At 34.7% G+C, this 23,997-nt stretch overlaps 1 protein-coding gene and 1 pseudogene across 2 annotated transcripts in view; one reads left to right on the forward strand and one right to left on the reverse strand.

Moving 5' to 3' along the window:
- MDGA2 (MAM domain containing glycosylphosphatidylinositol anchor 2) overlaps nucleotides 1-23,997 on the reverse strand; it is a 904,469-nt gene that overhangs the window by 251,891 nt on the left and 628,581 nt on the right. For both annotated transcript variants that reach the window (XM_072629633.1, XM_072629632.1), the window contains 2 exons: nucleotides 14,081-14,374; nucleotides 13,627-13,896 (listed from right to left, as the gene is read on the reverse strand). In XM_072629633.1, the coding sequence (XP_072485734.1) occupies nucleotides 13,627-13,896; nucleotides 14,081-14,374 (564 nt within the window). The remainder of the gene's footprint in view (nucleotides 1-13,626; nucleotides 13,897-14,080; nucleotides 14,375-23,997) is intronic.
- Nucleotides 778-1,726, forward strand: LOC140517947 (GDP-mannose 4,6 dehydratase pseudogene; annotated as a pseudogene).

Genomic DNA, 23,997 nt, shown 5'->3' on the forward strand with positions numbered 1-23,997 from the left:
CTTTGATCTAGAAATAGTGCTTCTAGAGCTGTATCCCAAAGAGATCTTAAAAATGGGGAAAGGACCCACTTGCAAAAAAGTATTTATGTAAACTCTTTTTGTAGTGGTCAACAACTGGAAATTGAGGGGATGCCCATCAATTGGAGAATGGCTGAACAAGTTGTGATATGTGAATTAAATGGAATACTATTGTAATATAAAAGTTATGAACAAGTGGACTACAGGAAAACCTGGAAAGACTCATATGAACTGATGCTGAATGAAATGCCCAGAACCAGGAGAATATTATACCAGTAACAGTAACTTTATATGAGGATTGTTTTTGATAGACTTAGTCCTTCACAGCAATACAATGACATAAATCTTTTCCAAAGAACTCATGATGCAAAATTCCATCCACATTCGGAGAAAGAACTATAGAATCAGGAATGTAGAATGAAGCAGACTATTTTCTATTTTGTTATGTTATGTTCTGTTTTTCTCATGGTTTCTCCCATTAGCAATAATCCTTTTAAGTGACATAACTAATATGAAAATGTGTTTAATGGGAATATATAGTACAGTTCATATATAAGATTGCATGCTGTCTTGATGAGGGAGGAGGCGGGGAGGGGTAGAAAATTTAAAACTTTTGGAAGTGAATATTGAAAACTGAAAACAGTTAATTAGCAAATTTGAGAGAAAAAAGATTTTACTCTCCACTCACATACCCCAGCAGAGACACATATCCTGTCAATTTGACCATGAGCACACACTTCATTCCAACCTCTGGGAAATATGGCACAGGATCGGGGGAGCTGCCCCAGAAATCAGGGCTCTGAGGATGGCGAAATGGGCAAGTTCAGGAAAGTGACTCTAGCCACCAGTATCTCAGGCCAGAATGATTCATATTTGACTGAATTTCTCCTGGAAAAGGGTTATGAGGTCTATTGAATTGCATGTAGATCAAGTTCCTTCTACAGGGGGAAGATCAAGTATCTTTATAAGAACCCTTGTGCTCATATGAAGGAAATATGCAATTGCGTTATGGAGATCTCATGGACAGTACCTGCCTTGTGAAGATAATTAATAAAATGAAATCTACAGAAATCTACAACTTAGGAGCACAGAGACATGTAAAAATTTATTTTAACCTTGCTGAATATACTGTTGATGTTGTTGGCACTGGCACTCTATGGTTTCTTGATGCAACTAAAACTTATGGCCTTATCGATGCTGTAAATTTCTACCAAACCTTAACAAGTGGATTTTATGAAAAGGAGATTACTTCTTTTCATCCTTAGTCACCAGGTGGAGCAGCAAATTTTATGCTTACTGAGTTGTCATAAGTTACTGTGAGGCCTACAACCTCTCAGCTAATAGACTGGTATTCTTTTCAATCATGAGATTCCCAAAAGAGGAGATAATTTTGTAACCCAAAAACTTAAATGATCTATAGCTAAGATTCACATTGAACAATCAGAGAGCTTCAGTTTGGGGAATCTTCATGCCATAAGAGACTGAGGTCATGCCAAGAAATAGAGTGAGGCTATGTGACTAATGTTGCGGACCAATGAGCCAGAAAAATTTGTCATTGCTACTAGTGAAGTCCCAAGTGTCTGTGAATTTGTGGAGAAATTTTTTCTTTACACTGAGAAAACTAGTTTGGGAAGAAAAGAATGAGAATGAGGTAGGTCAGTGTAAGGAGACCAGCAAGATCCACGTGACTGTAGATCTCCACTATTAGTGGTCAACAGAAGCCAATTTTCTGCAAAGAGACTTCACCAAAGCAAAACAAAAACTAAACTAGAAGCCCTGGGTTGCTTTTGATGAGCTAATGAAAGAGATGGTCGAGGATGATGTGCTGTCATGAAGCACAACCACAATGCCCAAACTGACTTCTGTCCCCCTCAGCGAAGCTGATCTTCTGAAGAGATATGATCAACTCAGCCAACCCTCAGGAGGGTTAGGATGGAGGGTTCATTTTTCCCTTGTAATCAATCAGTGGAGGGCAGAGGAAGATATAGTTACATCCAAGACATTTTTTTTCTAGTAGAGTGGAACTCTCTGATGCTATTACTTGTCTCTTTTTGTCTAGAAAAAAAAAAAAAGACTCTTTCACCTCCATAAAGGTTCTAAAATAGGAGCTGTGACCACTCCAATTCTTGGTTCCACATTATCTCTTTGTAGATACTTATCTGAAAGATTTTTATGTAATCAATAGGATGGTTCAATCACAAATCATTAAGTTTACATAAAATTACATCGCAATACAACAGAAATCATGGGACCTTTAAATTGTCTTTTTCTTATTAAACTGGTCTTTCTACAAAAAAGATTCTGGCTCTCCTTTTCCAATTGGCTGACTTTCTTTTCATAATCTTCTTGTTTTTCTTGGAGTGTTCTTACTTAAAAAATTTTTCCTCAATCTCCCTTATTTGATTTTTGAAGCCTTTTTTTGAATTCTTGTATGAATTCTTTTTGGTCAGGTTACGATTTGGCATTACTCTTAAGGTAAGAGAGACTTTTTTGTTTCAGTATTATTCTCTGAAGATAAACCTCAGTTTTCTCTATTCCTATTGTAACTGTCTATGGTTTGGTTCTTTCTCTTCTGCCAGTTCATTTTCTAAAAAAAGATTAGCAACATATTATAATAATCACCTCTAATTGTGGGGTGTGGGGGTAAGTGCCTCTGGCCTCAGGTCCTTCTTACTCTTATTTTTTGAGCTTTGTCCTGGACCCAACCTCTGTATTCCTTTCCCCTTCCCAAACCACAGACACGCTATGCTGGAAATGCTCTTGATCCCTAAGAATCCTCCGTGGGTTATGTCCTTCAATTCTTCCCTCTGGCCTAGAACTGAAACCAAGAGTTCAGCTGTCCTGTGAGAGCCAACAGCCAGAAGAATCCCTGTCACACTATTTCTGCACTTGCTGGGCATGTACTGGTTTTATCTCACCCAAGAACATGTCTCATCAGCACAGGTGGCCTTGGCATCCCTTTTCAGCAGAGGCTCTCAGCCTTCTTCTTTTTCAGATGCCTGATTCTATTCAGGCTTGAAAATTCCCGTGGTTGAGGTTGAAGCTACCTCCCAACTCAACTACCCCCTGGACTCACCATTTTAATGGAGCTAGCCTTGAAGTGTTCATACTTCGCCTGGCTGAACCTCCATCCTGGGATTTTTCTTCCAATCTTCTCTGGTTGTCCCAGGGGAACCATTGTTCTGCCCAAACGCCTGTTTAATTTTGCTGCTCTACATTGACTCCAAGGCATGATTTTGCCTTGTTTATAGAGAAAATTTGGAGAGTTGGAATTTTCTCATCTATTCTACCATCTTCCCAGAATCCTCCTAAATTGACATTTTCTCTGCACATGAACTGTGTCACCCAGAACAATCTAAGGAGACTTGCGTTCAACAAGTAGGAATCTTCTTGAGACATTAAAAATCGCCAGAGTCCGAGAAAGTGATGAGGCTAACAGACAACCAAAGGGGGATAATTGCAAAGGCTGTGCATATTCTCAAAGAAGCAAAATCAATTGTTAACTGAAATTTTTTAGCTAAGATGTTTGATAAAAGGCTAATCAAATAACCCCTAAGTTAATACTGTGCAGTATAAAGAAGAAAAGCACACTTAGTATGAAACAATATGTAGACTGATATATAAAGGTCCTGTGGGTCATGATGTAGCTGATGATCATCAGATCTATATAGACACAGAAATAATTGACAAAATTGGTTGAAATGAAACAGGTGCTCTCAAAGTTCAAGGATCAATATAATCTTAATATAATGTAATGTAATATAATATGATATAACATAATATGGTATGGCATGGTATGGTATGGTACAGTACGTTACGGTACGGTGTGGTGTGGTGTGGTGTGAGAAATCAGTCAGTAACAGGAGAACAAGTCAGGTGAAGCTATGATGTTATACATAACCCTCAAGGTATAACTGCACATTTTGGTAGGAGACAATAGCAAAGACTAACAATATGAAAAATGCCTTAGATGTAATTGCATACCTTTATTTCTATAATGTGAATTTCTGCATGTTTAAGTATATCTGTTTCTAATTTTGCTGTTATGTTTGACTGTTTTGTGTTCTGTTCATGCTAAAGCAGTGCCTATAGTTTCATGTATGTGCTCTGCTTGTAGTTCTTCTGTTTTATATATACATCTATTGATACTGCTATTGTTCTGCTAGCTTTGTTTTATTTATAAGCCACGATTATTGTTTTTTCTTGATTGCTATGGATATACATGTACTTTTTAAATATTCACGTGCATTGTCCTGTATTTAAATAGACATGTTGTCACTGTTGTATCCTTCCTGGTGAAACTCCATCTACTGCACGTACTATTAATATTAGTTACCTGGAATGCCAGACAAATCATGCTTGTTATTTTTAAGTTCACCCCATGTAAAATTTGTTTATTTTGGACTTGGCACCAATTTGTCTTTGCAAGGGACTAAAGATTTTTGACCTGGTCCCCCAAGAATACAACCTTCTCATTGGTAGAGATGAATGCCTTGTCCTTTGTGGGAGGCGGGGAAGAGTTGACAAGAGCAAAAGAGAGGAAAGTCTCTTCAGTTCCCGTTAAGCATTGAATTACTTCAGCCTCTGCAGTAGCTTCTGATTTCTAGCTTCAAGAGAAAATACGGTAAAGGTCAAACTCGCTTCAGGTTGCTGAAGTAAAAGACTCTGGGAAGACATGAGAGGAGCTGGCAGTCTCCATCATATCCCTATCCTTAGCTTGCTGCATTAGAGAATGTGAGGAATTTTCCCTTGCTTTCAAGGAGAGAGTCCTGGATCTCATCCAAGTTCCCCAAAGAGCACAATTAAATGTGTTCTTTTTACACATCTAATTTTTTGTCATTGTTTTCACAGAACTTATCAAGGTGCCGATCGCAGAGAAGGCACTTGATAAATTGCTAAACTGATTAAACACACAATGATGTGTTTCTGACTAAAATAATAATCAATTACCAAACAGTTATTAAGTGCTTACTGTGTGTCAGGCACTGGAATAAGTGCTAGTGACACAAAAATAGGCAAAAAAAGACAGAAAACTCAAGGAACTTAATTTAGCATAGGAGCATAGGTATAGATATAGATATAGATAGATAGATGATAGATGATAGATTCACAAGCAGAAATATATGTTTCTGTATATATGTATATGTGAATGTACAACCAAGTGAAGTTTAAGTACCTCCAGGCTAGCTCCATTGAAACAATGAGCATTGGGGGCAGCTGGGTAGGGAGACAGTCTCAATTTCAGCCACAGAAATTTTCAAGCCTGGATGAAGTCAGGCATCTGAAAGGAAGAAGATTGAGGGAGCCTCTGCTGACAAGGGATGCCAGGTCTAGCTGTAATGTTCAGACTTGGTTCAGGCTAAGAAGGAATCAGCACATGCCCTGTAAGTGAAGAGATAGTGCGACAAGGATGCTGATGGCTGTGGGCATTTACAGACACATATATGCATGTATGTATATGTGTACACATATGTACATATACATGCATATAGAGAATAGATGGAAAGTGAGTTTGGAGCTCTAGTCTAGTAACTGAGAGGACTAGAAAGGACTCATGTAGAAGGTGACATTTAAATTGTCTTGAAGGGAGACAAGATTTCAAAGAAGTGGAAGTTAGGAGGGAGAACACTGTACATATGGAGGTCAATAAGTGCAATAGAAAAGAAATCAGAAATGGAGTTCTGTGTCTGAAGGATGGCAAGTAAGCCATTATGACTGAATTGTAGAGTGCTTGGAGAGGAGTAGAGTGCAAAATACACATAGAAAGGTAGTAAGACCCCAGGTTGTGAAGTTTTAAGATCCAGACAGAAGAGTTTATATTTTATTCTAAAGTTTATGAGAATCCAGATAAGTTTATTGACAGAAAAAAAATTCAGTAGTTGTCTAGAGAATGGATTGGGGTGGGGATAGTCTCTAGGCAGCACTCAATTAAAAGTCTCTTCAATCTTATCAGACAAGACATGATTAGGATTTAAACTAGAATGTTTGCAATAGAAATGTTACGCAGTTAGAAATGTTAGAAACAATTGGTAGAAACAATTGGATTTAGTAAATGATTAGATATATGGGGTAAGAAAATAATGAGTGGAGGATGGCACTGAGGTTGTAAACCTGGTTGATAGTGAGTGTGGTGGTACTCTTGATAGCAAGAGATAACTTGGGAAGAGAGGAGTATTTTGGGGAACAGAATGAGTTCTACTTTGGACATTTTGAGTTTGAGGTGTCTATAAGGATATTTATTTCAAAATGTCTGATAAGAAGTTGGTGATGCAGAACTGAGCAAAAGAGTAAGATTATGTGAATATATTATTTTGGAAATCAACTGAACAGAAAGGATAAAACAACCAGCTGAACTGATTTATCAGCTGAGTTCAATAAATGAGATAATATAAAAAAGTCCCAGGAAGAACTTCGTTAGACTCTCACAGTTAGTGGATGTAACGTGGAAACTCATATAGGGAGGAAAACCGAGAGATGAGTCATGTAAAACCAAGAGAAAGTATACACGAAGAGGAGATTATTAACAGTGTCAAATGCTTCAGAGAAGTAAGGAAGTATGAGGATTAAGAAGAGGTCATTAGATTTGGCAGTTAAGACATCACTTTTGAAGAGAGTAGAATCAGTAAAGTGATGTGATAGGAAACCAAATTGTAGAAATTTAGAAAAGAATAAAAGAGGAAGTAAAGACACTAAGTATAGATAGTTTTTCAAGTAGTGTAGCTGATGCGGGGAGGAGAGATATAGGGCAAAACAAGCAAGAGTTGTAGGAACAAGCGGTTTTTTTAAATAGAAGAAATAGATGGGATTCTTTTTTAAAATTAATTTTATTTTCAGTTCTGAATTCTTTCCTCCCTCTCTCTCCTCCACCCATTGAGAAGGCAATAGAAACAAAAACCTATTGTAAATACCTACATATGTATAACATGCATCTCTATATGCAAAACAATTTCCCACATTAGCTATGTCCGAAAAAGAAAAGGAGAAAAGAGAAGAGAAGGGAATGGGAGGGGAAGAAAGGGAGGAGAAAAAAGGAGAAGTAGTGGAAGGAATGGAAGTACCTATTTTCTCATAGCCACTCCAACATTTGTCACCATCCCTTTTTATCAGCTTAGGCAATCTGATAGTGTAAGGTAGTATCATAGAATTATTTGTGTTTCTTTAATTCTTAACGATTTTGAGAATTTTTTTCATATAGCTATTGATAACTTGACTTTATTCCTCTGAAAATGGTTTATGCATATCCTTTACGGTTTATCAGTTGGGAAATTGTCCTTCTTATAAATGAGATTCAGTTTCCCTATATATATGAAATGAGAATTTATTAACTGAAAATTTCTACAAAGATGTTTTAAAGCTTCTTGCTTTTCCAGTTGTAGTTTCATTGATCTTGTTTGTGCAAAAACCTTAATTTAATGTAATCAAAATTGTCCTTTTTGCTATCCTTGACACTATCCTTTTTTAAATCATGAATTCCCTACATATCCATTGAGTAGGCAGGTAATTTCTTCCATGATCCTCTAATCTGTCTATGATGTCATCCTTTATATCTAAATCGTGTTTCCATTGAGTGTGAAGTGTTAATCAGTACTTAGCTTCTGCCAGTCTATGTTGTAGTTTTCCAAGAAGATTTTGCCAAATAGCAAATTCCTGCCACTAGGACATGGTATCTTTGACTTTATCAAACAATAGGTTACTGTGCTCATTTGTTTCTGTGTTTTGTGTATCCAATCTGTTCTCTGATCAACTTCTCTGTTTCTTAGCAAGTTGCTTTGATGAACACAGTTTTGTAGTGTAGTTTGAGATCTTGTACTGTGAGGGCCACTTTCTTCCCATTTTTTTCGTTGATTTCCTTGGTATTCTTGATCTTCAGTTCTCCCAGATGAATCCTGTTATTTTTTTCTCTTGCTTTATAAAAAGTAGGTGGCATTGTCACTTTTATTATATTGGCTCACCCTACCCATGAAGAATTTATATTTCTCCAATGGTTTAGACCTGTATTTGTGTAAAGTGTTTTGTTCATAATGTTTACAATGTTTGCATACATCCTGTATGTGTCTTAGCAGTACAGTTCCAATTATTTTATGTTATCTGCAGTTATTTTAAATGGAATTTCTCTTTTTCTCTTTTCCTTCTGAATTTAGCTGATAATTGATCATTTATGTGGATTAACATTATATCCTGCAACTTTGAAAAATTTGTTAATTTGCTTTGATTAGGTTTTTTTTAGTTTGTTCTTTAGGATTCTCTGAATTACATTGTTTGCAAAATGTAATAATTTTTTTCCTCTTTCCTTTGTTTATTCCTTGAATTTCTTTTTCTTGTCTTAATGATACAGTTAACATTTCTAGTATAATATTGAATAGTAATGATGATAATAGATATCTGTACTTTATCCATGATCTTACTGGAAAGATTTCTAGCTTATTTCTATCACACATAATGATAACTCTTGGTTTTAAGAAGATACCAATTATCATTTTAAGGAAAGTTTTCTTTAGTCCTATGCAGTTTGATTTTTGTTGTTACTTAACAGTAAGGGGGTTGTATTTTTGTTAAAAGCTTTTTTCTGTATTTACTAAAATAATCATATAACAAAAAACAATATTTGTTGTTGATGTAGTCAATTATGTTTATAGATTTCCTAATACTGAAGCAGCCCTATATTTCTGATATAAATCCATAGTGGATTTATATAGTGGTCATAGTGTAGAATATTTGTGATAAATTACTGTAGTCTTCTTATTAGTATTTTATCCAAATTTTTCATAAGTATTCAATGCAGAAAAATTGCTTTATTAGTTTTATTTTCTTTTTGACTCTCCTTGGCTAAAGCATCAAGACTATTACAAACATTTATTTTTAAAATTAATTGTCCTTTAAATGTTTGGAAAAATTAACTTACAATCCACCTGGTTCCATTTTTTTCCTTTTGGGTGTGCACTTATGGCTTATTCAATTCATTTTTCGAGGATATGATTATTTAAACATTCTATTTCCTATTCTGTTAATTTCAGCAAATTTCCTTTTTTAATAAATGTTCGTCTGTTTATTGGATTTTTCATTTTATTAGAATATAAGTGGGTGAATTGTTCCTAAAAGCACTTGCTTTTATTTCTTCATTGACTGGGAATTTACCTTTCTAAAAATTTTTGATACTGGCAATTTGGTTTTCTTTCCAGTTTTAAAAAATCAAACTAAGTTGATAGCTTATTTATTTTATTTTTGTAGATAAGCTTCTAGTTTCATTCAAGTTCTTCACTTTCAATTTTATTGGGGGGTTGTTTCATTCTTTTTTTAAAATCGTTTTGGTATGTACTCAGATTTTATTTTTCGCATTACATGTAAACAAAAATTTTTTAACATTTGTTTGTAACACTTTCAGTTCTTTTAATCTCTCCTCTGATTCTCTGGATTTCTATTCTGGTTTTAAAATTATTGGTATCTTATATTTTTATTTGCAGGACAATTTTGTTTTTCTGTTTTCTATCTTTCACTGATTTTAGCATTTAGAGATATAAATTTTCCTCAAAGCATTGCTTTTTCTTCATACCCCCAATTATTTTTGGAGGAGGGGTTGGATCATATTATCTTTTGATGAAATTATTGATCGTTTCTATCATTTGTTCTTTAGTTACTTAGTATTGCTCTTTACTATTATTATTTAATTTCCATTTAATTTTAATCCTTCGAAGGTCTTTTTGGAAAATAATCTTCATGTTTAGTAAAAGATGCACAAAATGTTTCTGTTTTTCCACATTTTCTTAGTAAGGTTTTATGTTGTAATACTTGGTAAATTTTTGTGTAGGTACTGTATATACACGGTTGAGAAATAGAGATTGAAGTGATCGTATCAATTTTGTGCTCTTATTGATCCTGTTTACAAGTAATTGATATTGTCTTATAATTACCTTTGTCCTCTAACTTCAAGCCATGGTTCTTAGTCTCTGAAATTGTTCAGAAATTCAGTTTGTCTTTAATGGATTTAGTTTAAAAATCTGATATCTTACACCTGCCCTCAAATAATGAGCACTTCCTAGTCTCATGAGAGAAGAAAGGAATCTTTGCTAGCTCCCATTATCAAATTCCCAAAAGAAAAATCATGTTTTTCTTGTGCCTCAGTTTTGTAACAAATCTTATTTTCCCCAGTTACATGATGTTCAGTTAATTTGTTCTGAACTCTCTGTGAGCTCTCTAGAGAGCTATAGAGTGGACTATTTTTGGGGGGTCTTTGGTATAAATGGAGAAATCCATTCGCCCATTCATTGGCAAACACCATGCCCCTATCAAAAAATGTTATCTGACTTAGAGAATTGACTTCAATCATGTCAGTATATTCCATTCTATTCCCATTTAACACTTTTTAGAATTATATATCTGTTTTTGACTTCCTTGGTTTCCTTCAAGTACCAGTCAAATCCCACATTCTGAACCTTCTCACTCCTCCCGAATAGTGCCTTCTTTTTGTTGATGATATACAGAGATAAAGACAGTATTCTAGGCGTGAAGGACAGTTAGTGAAAATGCTTGGAGACAGGAGATGGAGAGTTTGAAAGAACAGCAAGGAGGCCAGTGTCCTTGCATTGAAGAGGCAGGGTGTGGTGGTGGTAGTATAATAACTAAGGATACTGGAAATTGCAAAGGACCTTGAATGCCAAATTGTATATATATATATATATGCCAACTTAATTATTTAAATGCAATACTATATTTGATTCTAGACGTGTTAAGAAGTCATTATAGTTGAATGAGTAAAGGAGTGAAATGGTCAGAACTGGACTTTGGCAATATGACTGTAGGAGCTAAGTGAAAAATAGACTGAAGTAGAGTAGACTATGGCAGGGGAATCAAGAAATATGCCATTGCAATAGTTTATGCTGAAAAAAACTTTCACAAAGATGGTGGCAGTGTGAGAGGAGGGAAGGGGACATCTGTGACAGATATTACAAAGGTAAAAATCAACACAACTTGGCAATAGATTAGATATGGGATTGACAGTGGCAGTTGAGTATGACATCTAGATTCTGAGCCTGGGTGGGTAAATGGGAGGATAACAGTACTCTCAAAAGTAACAGAGAAATTAGAAAGAAGAGAGGGATTGGGTGTAAAGATAATGAGTTCAATTTTGTAGAAGTTCAGTTTAAGATTTTTACACAATATCAACTTCAAGATGTATAGCCTGCGGTTGAAAATGCAAAATTAGAGGTCAGCACAGAGGGTAGGGCTGGACAAGAGTAGATTTGAGAATCATCAATATAGAGATGATAACTGAATCCATGAGAGCTAATTATTCCACCCAGTGGAATAGTAAGGAGAAAGTAGAACCCAGGATAGAGTTCTTAGGGTACACCAATAATAAATGAGCTTGACTTGCAGAGAGATCTCACAAATGAGACTGAGAAGAAACTAAGACTGAGAAGAAAAGTAGGTAAGAAGAAAACCAGGGGAGAAGAGAAAATCGAGGAGAAAAGGGTGATTGATTGTATCAAAGATTGAAGAGAGGTCATGAAGAATAAGGATTGAGAAAAGATCCTTGGGCTTAACAAAAGAGACATCATTATGAACTTTGGAGATAATTATCTTGTCCACTCTGATCACTGTGAGGTGGAACATCATAATTTCTTTAATCCTAATTTTGTGAATTAGTAGTGATTTGGAACATTTTTTCCCATGTGACTATACATACTTTAGATTTATTTCCTTGAGAACTACTCATATACTTATACCATGTATCAGTTGGAGAAGGAATCATTATTATAAATGTGAATCTGTTCCTAAATAAATATGAATCAGATCACTTAATATGAGCTATTTATCAAAGAATCTTGATGCAAAAACTTTTTCTAGTTGGCTGTTTCCCTTTTAACCTTAGATTTATAAGATGTGTCTGTGCAAAAACTTTTTAATTTTATCTAACCAAAGTTCTTCATTTTAACTTTTGTGATACTCTCTATTCCTTCTTTGGTCATGAACTTTTCTCCTGTTTGTGTATCTAATAGGTAATTTTTTCATGATTCTCTAATATTTTTATGATGTAATAGTTTATATATAGATCTTGTACCTATTTAGAGATTATAGGTTGAAGGTATAGTGTTGGTCTAAATCTAATTTCATCTATATTGCTATTCAATTTTCCTAGCAGTTTTTGTCAAATAATGAGCCTTCATCCCAGTAACTGGGTTTTTTTTGTAGGGGTGGGAGTGGGAGTGAATACTACAGATATATCTGTTTTGCTGCATTATGTATCCAACTGTAATTGAATAATGGATGAATAAGCCACGATATGTGAACATGCTGCAAGAAATAAGGAAAGAGATGATTTTAAAAAGTTATGGAATAACATGCTCTGATATGGTTCCTACCTCACGGTAGGAAAAAATAGATGAGCAAGTTTACTATATTAATATTAAGCTGATGAAGAATAAAATAAACAGAAACAGGACAACAATACAGTAACAACATTGTAAAAGTGAATAATTTTAGAAGTTATAAGAACTACCATCAATTCAATGACTATTCATGACAGAAAAGTGATGGATTTAGAAGAGAGGGAGAGAGAGAGAGAGAGAGAGAGAGAGAGAGAGAGAGAGAGAGAGAGAGAGAGAGAGAGAGAGAGAGAGAGAGAGAATAATTGAGGGAATCTGTTTTACTAGACAATGACTATCTGCTTTCTTTTTTTTTTTGTTAATGGAGTTGAGGATACGAGGAAAAGAAAATAATAGTAATAATAGCTAACATTTATATAGTGCTTACCAGGCACTATGTTAAACTCTTAACACTTATCATTTCATTTGATCCTCACAACAACCCTAGGAGGTAGGTGCTATTATTATCCCATCTTACAGATGAAGCAAGTAAGGCAAACAGAGGTTAAGCAACTTGTTCAAGCAAACAGAGGTTCACACAACTGGTAAGTATCTGAAGCCAGATTTGAACTCAGATCTTCCTGACTCGAGGCCCAGCACTCTATCAACTGTTTCATTAATTTAAAAAATAATAGATGTGGGGGATTTTACTGATGTGGAATGTTTTATGAACTTTCAGATGAAGTCATTGTATTATTAGTTTTATTTCATTGTTTTACTTTGTTAGAGAAGACCTCTAATATGGAAGGATATTTATAATATAAAAACAAACATATCAGTAAAACATTAAAAATGAAATGCTAAGATCTGAAACTTCATTATTTTGTCATAATTTTGTGAGGCCACCAAATGTCACTGGCAAATTAAGTAACGTGGGATTTTTAAAAGTCTACTTACTATTTGAAGAAGGTTATATATTCAAAGAGTAATTCTCAAATAACATTTTCTCAAATGAATTTCTATATTAATTCAAATTAAATGTGTACCATTAATTTGTGTTGCTTTATTACTGAAAGACTCAAAATAATTAAGCTCTATTCACAAGTTATGTTGGAATTTGAAATTTTTAATCTTAACTCCAGTACTCATCTTACAATTAAATAGTTAGGAGTTGTGCCAAAAGAAAGAAGCATATTTTGCTCCATGGATTTTCACAGATTCTTTCATTCTCACCTTGTCATGGAATGAAATATCTTATATACTAGATTTTCTTTTAAATTCACTGAAAATATCTTTGAATTCCTACCTGTAACAAGATAGCTGCATCTCCCAGCTCCAGCTTCGTTTATAATGTTACAATTGTAAATTCCATAGTTTTCATTGGATAGATCCTTCAGTGTGTACTCTGTATATTCTTGTGAATCAAACTGACCCATCCGTAATAACTTATTGCCCAATCTCCACTCATAGGTCAGCACTCGTATAGGATAGGCTCTCAACACTCTGCAACTCATTGTAACACTTCGGTCCTGTCCTTGCCTTATCTCCAGGAATGCTGGCTCCACAGCAGGGGGATCTATAGGAAACAAATATTAAAAAATAGCATACATGATATTGCTTACAATGAGAAAGTTACAAATGAAATAATTGTATTGAAATCCAAATTGCTAGTCTAGTAGATAAAATAATTTTCATTAATTTTCATTACTTCTTTCTTCCATTTCTCCCAAGAGACAATTGCAGAAAATGAATTCACTTACACTGTACAATGAGCTGCACCAACGCTTCCCTTGGTGTCACATTAAATCCATTGTACTGGCTAGTCTGACATCTGTACATTCCTGACATTTCCCTAGATACATTCACAATTCTCAGTATTCCATCATAACTTTCCATTTGCATTGACCCATCTGGCATAGCAACTTCTTTGTCTGCTCTAGTCCAAAGGATGATGGGTTTAGGTTTTCCAGTCACTTGGCATTGTAGTTCTATGGTATCCCCTTCTCTGGTGACCAAAGGTGATTTTTCCTGTGGAACAGTCAGATTGGGTGGAACTTGACAGAGGAAAAAGAAAGAGGGTTATAAGATTACTATTAGATGATAAAGTATATTGAAATATTGAAAAGTCTAAGGAAAATCAACAGCACATTGAAATGTAATGCAATCCCAAGCACAAAATTTGAGGCAACATAGAAAAATTAATAAAATCTCAATCAAAAATAAAAGGAATCACTGAACTGAATTCAGAGATAATTGATAATAATTACCTACTGGGAAAAACCAATTATGAATCATTATAATATATCAACCATTAAATTGTGAATGACATGACGGACATAAAAATTATCTTCTCAGAACAGTATAGTACTATTTATTTTCATCTGATGATCCTATGATAAATTGGGCAAAGTCAAGTAGAAATGGGACAAAAATATATCAAATGTTGGGGGAAAAATAAGGAAAAAGTTTATTTGTTCCTATTTTAAAGATCTTTTATCTAAAGATTTAAAAAACATTAAAGTTGTTGGAAAGTGAGAGTCTACTGAAAAATTGGTCTGAAGTGCTCAAGCTCTAGTTAATGTGTCAATAATCTATAGTGGCAAACAGATGATGACACTACCAATTTTTGTCTGAGTATTTATTTATTTTTTGCCTGTGAGTGAAAGCAGTCAGAAATATGAGTCAAAATTTTAACTTCATTTATAACATTTTTCTTCATAAAGCTGTTTTTCTGTAAACATTGTTTTTTTTCTGTAAATATATTTTTCTGCTCTTAAATGTGTCTGTATTAAGGCCAGGGTCCAAATTTTTTGTGTAGAATATAAATTATACTGCATAATAACATGCTATACATTCTATGTAATATGTGATTATATGATAGAAAAAATAATATATGATATAAAGTTATAGATGATGCATATTAAATACAGATGATATGATATATGATATAATATGATGTAATGAAATGGAACGTAACATAATCTAATGTATAACATATAAATTATATATAATATAATGTTGATAATATAATTTAACTGACATGACAGAGAATAGAATAGAACATAATAGAACCTAATCAATATAATATAATATATCATATCATAAAATACAATACTATATAATACCATATGATGTGATATGATGTCATATCATACAATACAATATGATATAATGTGAAGTAAAAATGTAATGTAATTCATTCAAAGCTCTTCAAACCTTTAATATAGAAGCTACTAGATATTGTGTTATCCTGATTGTAGTTCTATAATACTCGAATTGTTTCTATCTAGCTGCTTGCAATATTTTCTCCTTGACCTGGGAACTCTGGAATTTGGCTACAATATTCCTAGGAGTTTTCCTTTTAGGATATCTTTTAGGAGGTCGTCTGTGGATTCTTTCATTATTTTCTTTACCCTCTGGTTCTTGAATATCAGGTCAGTTTTCCTTGATAATTTGATGAAAGATGATGTCTAGGCTTTTTTTTTGATCATAGCTTTCATGTAGTCCAATAATTGTTAAATTGTCTCTCCTGGTTCTATTTTCCAGGTCACTCGTTTTTCCAAGGAGATATATCACAATATCTTCTATATTTTTCATTCTTTTGTTTTGTTTTGCAATTTCTTGGTTTCTCATAAAGTCATTAGCGTCCATCTGTTTCACTGTAATTTTTAAAGAACTATTTTTTTTTGTTTCCAGTGATTAGGAAATTAATTTTGTTTTCTTTTTTTAAATTAATTTTGTTTGTTTTCAGTGTTCTACAATCACTACCATATAACTTAGATTTTTCCCCCTTCCCTTCCACTACATTCCGCCTCCCTCCCCGAGATGACACATAATGTTATATAGGTTCTACATATGCATTCCTATTAAATACATTTTTCACTATAGTCATGCTGTGTAGAAGAAATAAAATGAATGGGAGAAATCATATAAAAAACCAAAACGTAATACAACAGAAACTGATCTGTTCTACTCTGTGATTGAATTCCATAGTTCTTTCTCAGGATGTGGAAGGGATTTTGCCTTAAAAGACCATTGGGGATTTTTTAAAGTCCTTGCATTGCAATGAAGTTCTAAGTCTACCAGAAAAAACTCTCTCACACTTTGATCTTTGCTGTGCACAAAGTTCTCCTGGTTCTGCTCCTTCCTCTCAGCATCAGATCATATAAGTCTTGCCAGGCCTCTCTGAAGTCTTCCTGTTCATCATTTCTTATAGCACAATAGTATTCCATTACATTCATATACTATAATTTAGTCAGCCATTCCCCAGTTGATGGGCATGCCCTTGATTTCCAATTTTTCATCAGTACAAAGAGTGCTGCTGTAAATATTTTTGTATATGTGGTACCCTTTCCCATTTTCATGATGTCTTGGAGATACAGTCCTAGAAGTGATATTGCTAAGTCAAAGGGCATGCATATTTTTGTAGCCCTTTGGGCATAGTTCCAAACTGATCTCCAGAATGGTTGGATCACCTCCTAGCTTCACCAAAAATGAGTTAGTGTTCCAACTCTCCCACATCCTCTCCAACATTTGTCAATTACCTCTTCTGTCATGTTTTCCAACCTGATAGGTATGATGTGGTACCTCAGATTTGTTTTGATTTGGATCTCTCTAATCAATAGTGATTTAGAACATTTTTTTCATATGACTATAGGTATCTTTAATTTCTTCCTCTGAAAATTGCCTGTTCATATCCTTTGACCATTTAACAATTGGGGAATGACTTGTATTTTTATATGTTTGACTCAGTTCTCTTATGTATTTTAGAAATGAGGCCTTCATCCCAGACACTAGCTGCAAAAATTCTTTCCCAGTTTTCTGAATCCCCCTGAATCTTGGTTGTATTAGGTTTGGTTGTGCAAAATCTTTTCAGTTTAATGTCATCAAATTTATCCATCTTGCACTTCATAATGCTTTCTATCTCTTCTTTAGTCAAAAATTCTTCCCTTCTCCATAAATCTGATAAATACACTATTCTTTGTTTTACCAATTTGTCCATAGTATCAATCTTTATACCTAGATCCTGTGCCCATTTGGACTTCATTCTTGTGTAGAGTGTCAGGCATTGGTCTATGCCTAGTTTCCACCACACTGTTTTCCAGTTTTCTCAGTAATTTTTGTCGAACAGTGATTCCTTACCCCAGAAACTGGGGTCCTTGGTTTTATCAGAGTAGATTGCTATATTCATTGCCTACTGTGTCTTGAGTACCTAGCATATTCCACTTGTCTAATCTTTTGTTTCTTAGACAGTAACATGCGGTTTTAATAATTGCTGCTTTATAACACAATTTGAGATTTGGGAGCACTAGGTCACCATCCCTAGCATTTGTTTTCATTAGTCCCCTTGATATTCTGGACCTTTTCTTCTTCCAGATGAATTTTGATATTATTTTTTCCAGCTCAAGAAAATAATTGTCTGATAGTTTGATTGGGATGCCACTAAATAAATAAGTTAATTTAGATAAAATTGTTATTTTAATTATACTGGCTCAGCCTACCCACAAGCATCTGATGCTTTTCCACTTACTTAGATCTGACTTTATTTCTGAGAAAAATGTCTTGTCATTCTGTTCATATAGTCCCTGGGTTTGCTTTGGCAGGCAAATTCCCAAATATTTTATTGTGTCTACTGTAGCTTTAAATGGGATTTCTCCTTCTATCTCTCGCTGTTGGGCTTTGTTACTAATACATAGAAATGCAGAAGATTTGTGCGGGTTTGTTTTTTAACCTGCAACTTTCCCAAAGTTATTTATAATTTCAAGTTTTTTTAACTTGAATCTCTGGGATTCTCTAATTATATCATCATATCAGCTGCCAAGAGTGATAACTTAGTTTCTTCTTTGCCTGTTCTAATTCCTTCCATTTCTTTATCTTCTCTAATTGCTACAGCTAACATTTCTAATATCATATTGGATAATAGTGGTGATAATGAACATCCTTGTTTCACTCCTGATCTTACTGGAAATGCATCTGACTTATCTCCATTGCATATAATGCTTGCTGAATGTTTTAGGTAGATGCTGCTTATTATTTTATGAAAATTTCTCTTTATTCCTATGCTCTCTATTATTTTTAATAGGAATTCCTTTTGTATTTTGTCAAAAGCTTTTTCTGCATCTGTTGAGATAATCATGTGTTTTCCATTAGTTTTGTTGTTGATATGATCGATAATGCTAATAGTTTTACTAATATTGAACCAGTCCTGCATTCCTGCTATGAATTCTACCTGATCATAATGCATTATTCTCATGATAAGATGCTATGCTTTTTTTACTAAAATGTTATTTAATATTTTTGGATCTGTATTCATTAGAGAAAATGGTCTATAATTTTCTTTCTTTGTTTTGTCTCTTCCTGGTTTAAGTATCAGCACCATATTTGTATCACAAAAATAATTTGAGAGGACTCCTCCTTCCCCAATTTTCCCAAATCGTCTATATAGTATTGAAATTAACAGTTCTTTAAATGTTTGACAGAATTCACTTGTAAATCCGTCCGACCTTGGAGATTTTTTTCCTAGGGAGGGCATTGATGGCTTGTTCAATTTCTTTTTCTCAGATGGGGTCATTTAAGTATTCAACTTCCACTTCTGTTAATCTGGGCAATTAATATTTTTTAAAATGCTCATCCATCTCATTTAGATTGTGGAATTTATGGGCATAAAGTTGGACAAAATAAATTCTAATTATTACTTTAGTTTCCTCCTCATTGGAGGTGAGTTTACCCCTTTCATTTTTGATATTGGTAATTTGGTTTTCTTCTTTTTTTAATCAAATTGACCAAAGGTTTATCATTTTATTAGTTTTTTAATTAATCCAACTGTTAGTTGGATTAGTTTAGTTCAATAGTTTCCTTAATTTCAATTTTATTAATCTCTCCTTTGGTTTTCATTATTTCTAATTTGGAATTAACTTGGGGATTTTCAATTTGTTCTTTTTGAAGCTTTTTCAACTGCATGCCTAAGTTATTGATCTCCCTTTTCTCTATTTTATTCATGTAGGTATTCAAAGATGTAAAACTACCTCTAAGAACTGATTTTTCAGTATTCCGTAACATTTGGTAGGCTGTTTCATTATTATCATTCTCTTTAAGGTAGTTGTCAAATGTTTCTATGATTTGATGTTTAACCCACTCCTTTTTAGGATTAGATTATTTAATTTCCAATTAATTTTTGGTTTATCTTTTCATGGCCTTTTATTGCATATAATTTTTATTGCGTTACAATCTGAGAAGGATGTATCGACTACCTTTGCCTTTCTGCACTGGATTGTGAGGTTTTTATGCCCTAGAACATGATCAATTTATGCATAATTGCCATGTACCACTGAGCAAAATGTATAATCCTTTCTATTCTCATTCAGTTTTCTCCAGAGATTATCATATCTACCTTATCCAGAGATTAATTCACCTCCTTAACTTCTTTCTTGTTTACTTTAAGGTTAGATTTTACAAGTTCAGAGAGGGGGAAATGAGATTCCCCATTAGTATACTTTTGATGTCTATTTCTTCCTGCAGCTCCCTCAATCTCTCCTCTAAGAATTTGGATGCTATACCACTCGGAGAATACAGGTTTAGTAATGATATTGCTTCATTGTCTATGGTGCCTTTTAGCAGGGTATAGTTTCCTTCCTTATCTCTTTTGATTAGATCTATTTCTGTGTTTACTTTCTCTGAGATTAGGATTGCTACACCTGCTTTTTTTGCATCAGGTGAAGCACAATCTATTCTGCTCCAACCTCTTACCTTCACCCTGTGTTTTTTCCCCCATTTCAAATAGGTTTCTTGTAAACAAGATATTGTTGAATTTTAGATTTTAATCCATTATGCTATCCATTTACATTTTATGAGAGAGTTCATTCCATTCACACTCACAGTTATGATTAAAATCTGTGTTTTTCCCTCCATCCTCCTTCCCACCATTTGTGCTTTTAGTTCTCCCTTCTCCCTTCCCCTCCTCAATACAGTTTTCACTCTTGACCACCACCTCCTGCAGTCTTCCCTTCCTTCTTTCAGCTCCCCTCCTTTTTACTTTCCTCTACCCTTATTACTTCTTCCCTCCCTTTTGGATTCCTATCCCCTTTCTTCCCTCTTCCCCTCCTGCTGCCTATTGAGCTAGTTAGATTTATACACTTAATTGATCTTATTGTTCCCTCCTTGAACCAAATCAGATTAGAGTACCTGTCAAACAATGCTCATCTCCCTCCCCTCTTTCCCTCTATTATAATATAATTTTGTACTTCTTCGTGCGATGTAACTTACCATTTTCTGCTTCCTCCTTTTCACATCTCCTGTTACAGTCCCTTTGCATGCTTGAATCACATTTTTATCATCACATCATTTATTTTATACCCATTCGCTCTATCCATGTATATCCCTTTCATATTTTATAATGGATAGACACTTTTCAAAATTAACAAGTATCATCTTCTCTTATAGGGAAGTAAACTCTTTGACCCAATTGAGTAAGTTTTTCTTTTCCCGTGTTTATTTTTTTATGCCTCTCTTGAAACCTGAGCTTGAAGATTAAATTTTCTATTGAATTCTGGCCTTTTTGTCATGAAGGTCTGGAAATCCCTTATTTCTTTGAATGTCCATCTCCTTGCCAGAAACGTTATGCTGCACTTTGCTGGATAATTGATCCTTGGTTGTAGTCCCAGCTCCTATGCCTTACGGAATATCGTATTCCAAATCCTTTGATCTTTTAATGTAGAAGCTGCAAGGTTCTGTGTGATCCTGACTGGAACTCCTCGATATTTGAATGGTTTCTTTCTGGCTGCCTGCACTATTTTCTCCTTCACTTGATAGTTCTGGTATTTAGCAACAATATTTCTTCGTGTTTTTAGTTTGGGATCCCTTTCTGGAGGTGAACAGTGGATTCTTTTGATAACTATTTTGCCAGGTGCATCTGGCACTTCTAAATATTTTTCCTTGATGATTTCTTGGAAGATATTATCCAGACTCTTTTTCATCTTGCTTTTCTGGTAGGTCAATAAATCTTAAATTTTCTCTCTTCGATTTATTTTTCAGGTCAGTTGTTTTTCCAGTTAGATACATTACATTTTCTTCTATCATTTCATTTATTAGATTTTGTTTGACTGATTCTTGATGTCTCATAAAGTCATTGCCTTCTACTCGCCCAATTCTAATTTTTATCAAATTGTTTTCTTCAGTTAACTTTTGCATCTCCTTTTCCATCTGTTCAATTATTCCTTTTAAGGAATTATTTTCTCCAGTTACTTTTTATACTTCCTTTTCCATTTGTCCAATTTTCCTTATTAAAGAGCTGTTCCCTTCATAGAATTGTTTTTTCATACTTTTAAAATCATTGGCCAGTTTTTATTCTATTTCCTTCTTCAGCTGTTCCAAGAGAGCTCTTTGTGCCTGCCAGCAGTTCATAGTCCCTTCTGAAGTTTCAGATGGTAGTGAAGTCTCAATAATGACCTCTTTGGTATTCATGTTTTGATTCTTGTCCCCATAGAAAGATTCTATGTTCTTTTCATTCTTGCTTTCTTTCTTCTTGGTCATGATGATAATGCTTTGTGTATTGTGGCCTCTGGTTCTTTCAGCTAGGAGCTGGAGGTCCTGGAGTTAAACTGGCTGGTGTAACAAAGCAAAGAGCAGGTATCTTTTTTCTTTTTGTTTTGTGTTTCCCTGGATTAGCCTTGGGGCTAGTTTGTATAGTGTGGGGGAGTGGTGATCTGATCACTGGAGATCTCCTCAGCTGAAATAGAGCAAAGTCAAGCTCAAGGCTAGTTGATCCCAGCTGCCATTCTATCTTCCCTGGGGAGCTGAGGCACACCTGGGTCCTACTGAGAAGCTCCACCTTCCCCTTTGGCTCTAGATCTTCTTTCCGTTGGTTTGCTGAGATGGGGCTTTCTCCACAGTAAGAAGAACATTCCTAGCCTCAGGGGCTATGAGACTGTTTGCCCTTTTGTTGATCCCAGTGGTCCAGGATTTTTCTAGGGAATATTCTATAGTTCTTTCAAGGTCAACAAGGGGGAGAGAGCATGTACAGATCCCTCTGCCATTTTGGCTCTGGGGAGTTCAGGTAGGTGATTTACAGACCTTTAATCTGTGTGCTGATAATCTCAGGAGCAGCTGTAGCTGATACCTGGGGCTCAGCAGCAGTCACTCACAGTGAAAAAAAATTAATTTTAATTAATGAAATTTTTAGTTTTCAAAATTCACTTCCAAAAGATTTTGAGTTCCAAATTTTCTCCACACCTCTCCCCTGCACCCACCCCAAGAAGGCTACATTCTGATTACTCCTTCCCCCATCTGCCCTCCCTTCTATCAAATCCCTCCCTTCTCTTATCCCCTTCCCCTCTATTTTCTTGTAAGGGCAAGACAGATTACTTTAATTCATTGACTGTATGTATTGTTTCCCAGTTGCATGTAAAAACAATCTGTAACACTCATTTTTAAAATTTTGAGATCCAACTTCTCTAGTCTCTTCCTTCTCCACTGACCTCCAATGAGAAGGCTAGCAATTCAATACAGTTTCTACATATATAGTGATTCAAAAGACTTCTAAAACAGTCATGTTATAAAAGAATAATTATATTTCTCTCCATCCTATCCTGACCCCTATTTATTCTTTTCTCTTTTGACTTTGTCCCTCCTCAAAAGGGTTTATTGCAATTACTCCCTCATCCCATTTGTCTTCCCTTCTATCATCTCCACCCTCACTTATCCTCTTCTCCCCTACTTTTCTACAGTGTAACATAGATTTTCACAGCAAATTGAGTGTGCAGGTTACTCCCTCCTTAAGCCAAATGTGATCAGAATAAGCTTCACTTTCTCTCTCTCATCTCCTCCCATTTCTCCTCCATTGAAAAAGCTTTTTCTTGCTTCTCTCATGAGAGATAAACTGCCCAGTTCAATTTCTCCCTTTCTCCTCCCAATATATTCCTCTCTCACCCCTTGATTTTAGTTTTTTAGATATCATCCCTTCCTATTCAACTCACCCTGTACTCTCTGACTAGATACACACACATATACATATACATATATGTATGTATGTACGTATATATATGTGTGTGTGTGTGTGTGTATGTGTGTGTGCGTGCGTGTGTGTATACAGGTATATAATTTCTCGAACTATTCAAATACTGAGAAAAGTTTCAAGAGTTACAAGTATTATCTTTCCATGTAGGAATGTAAACATTTAAACATTAGTAAGCCGCTTATGATTTCTCTTTCCTGTTTACCCTTTTATGCTTCTCTTGATCCTTGTGTTTGAAAGTCAGATTTTCTATTCAGCTCTGGGTTTTTCATCAAGAATGCTGGAAAGTCCTCTATGTCATTGAATGACCATTTTTTCTCCTGAAGTATTATACTCAGTTTTTCTGGGTAGGTGATTCTTGGTTTTAATTCTAGTTCCTTTAACTTCTGGAATATCATATTCCAAGCACTTTAATCCCTTAATGTAGAAGCTGCTAGATCTTCTGTTACCCTGACTGTTTTTCCACGATACTTAAATTGTGTCTTTCTAGCTACTTGCAATATTTTCTCCTTCACCTAGGAACTCTGGAATTTGGATACAATATTCCTAGGAATTTTGCTTTGGGGATCTCTTTCAAGAGATCATGGGTGGATTCTTTAATTTTTCTTTTTATTTTACCCTCTGTTTCTAGAATATCAGGGCAGTTTTCCTTGATAATTTCATGAAAGA

Source organism: Notamacropus eugenii, chromosome 1 (assembly GCF_028372415.1).
Source record: "Notamacropus eugenii isolate mMacEug1 chromosome 1, mMacEug1.pri_v2, whole genome shotgun sequence".
Taxonomy (NCBI): domain Eukaryota; kingdom Metazoa; phylum Chordata; class Mammalia; order Diprotodontia; family Macropodidae; genus Notamacropus; species Notamacropus eugenii.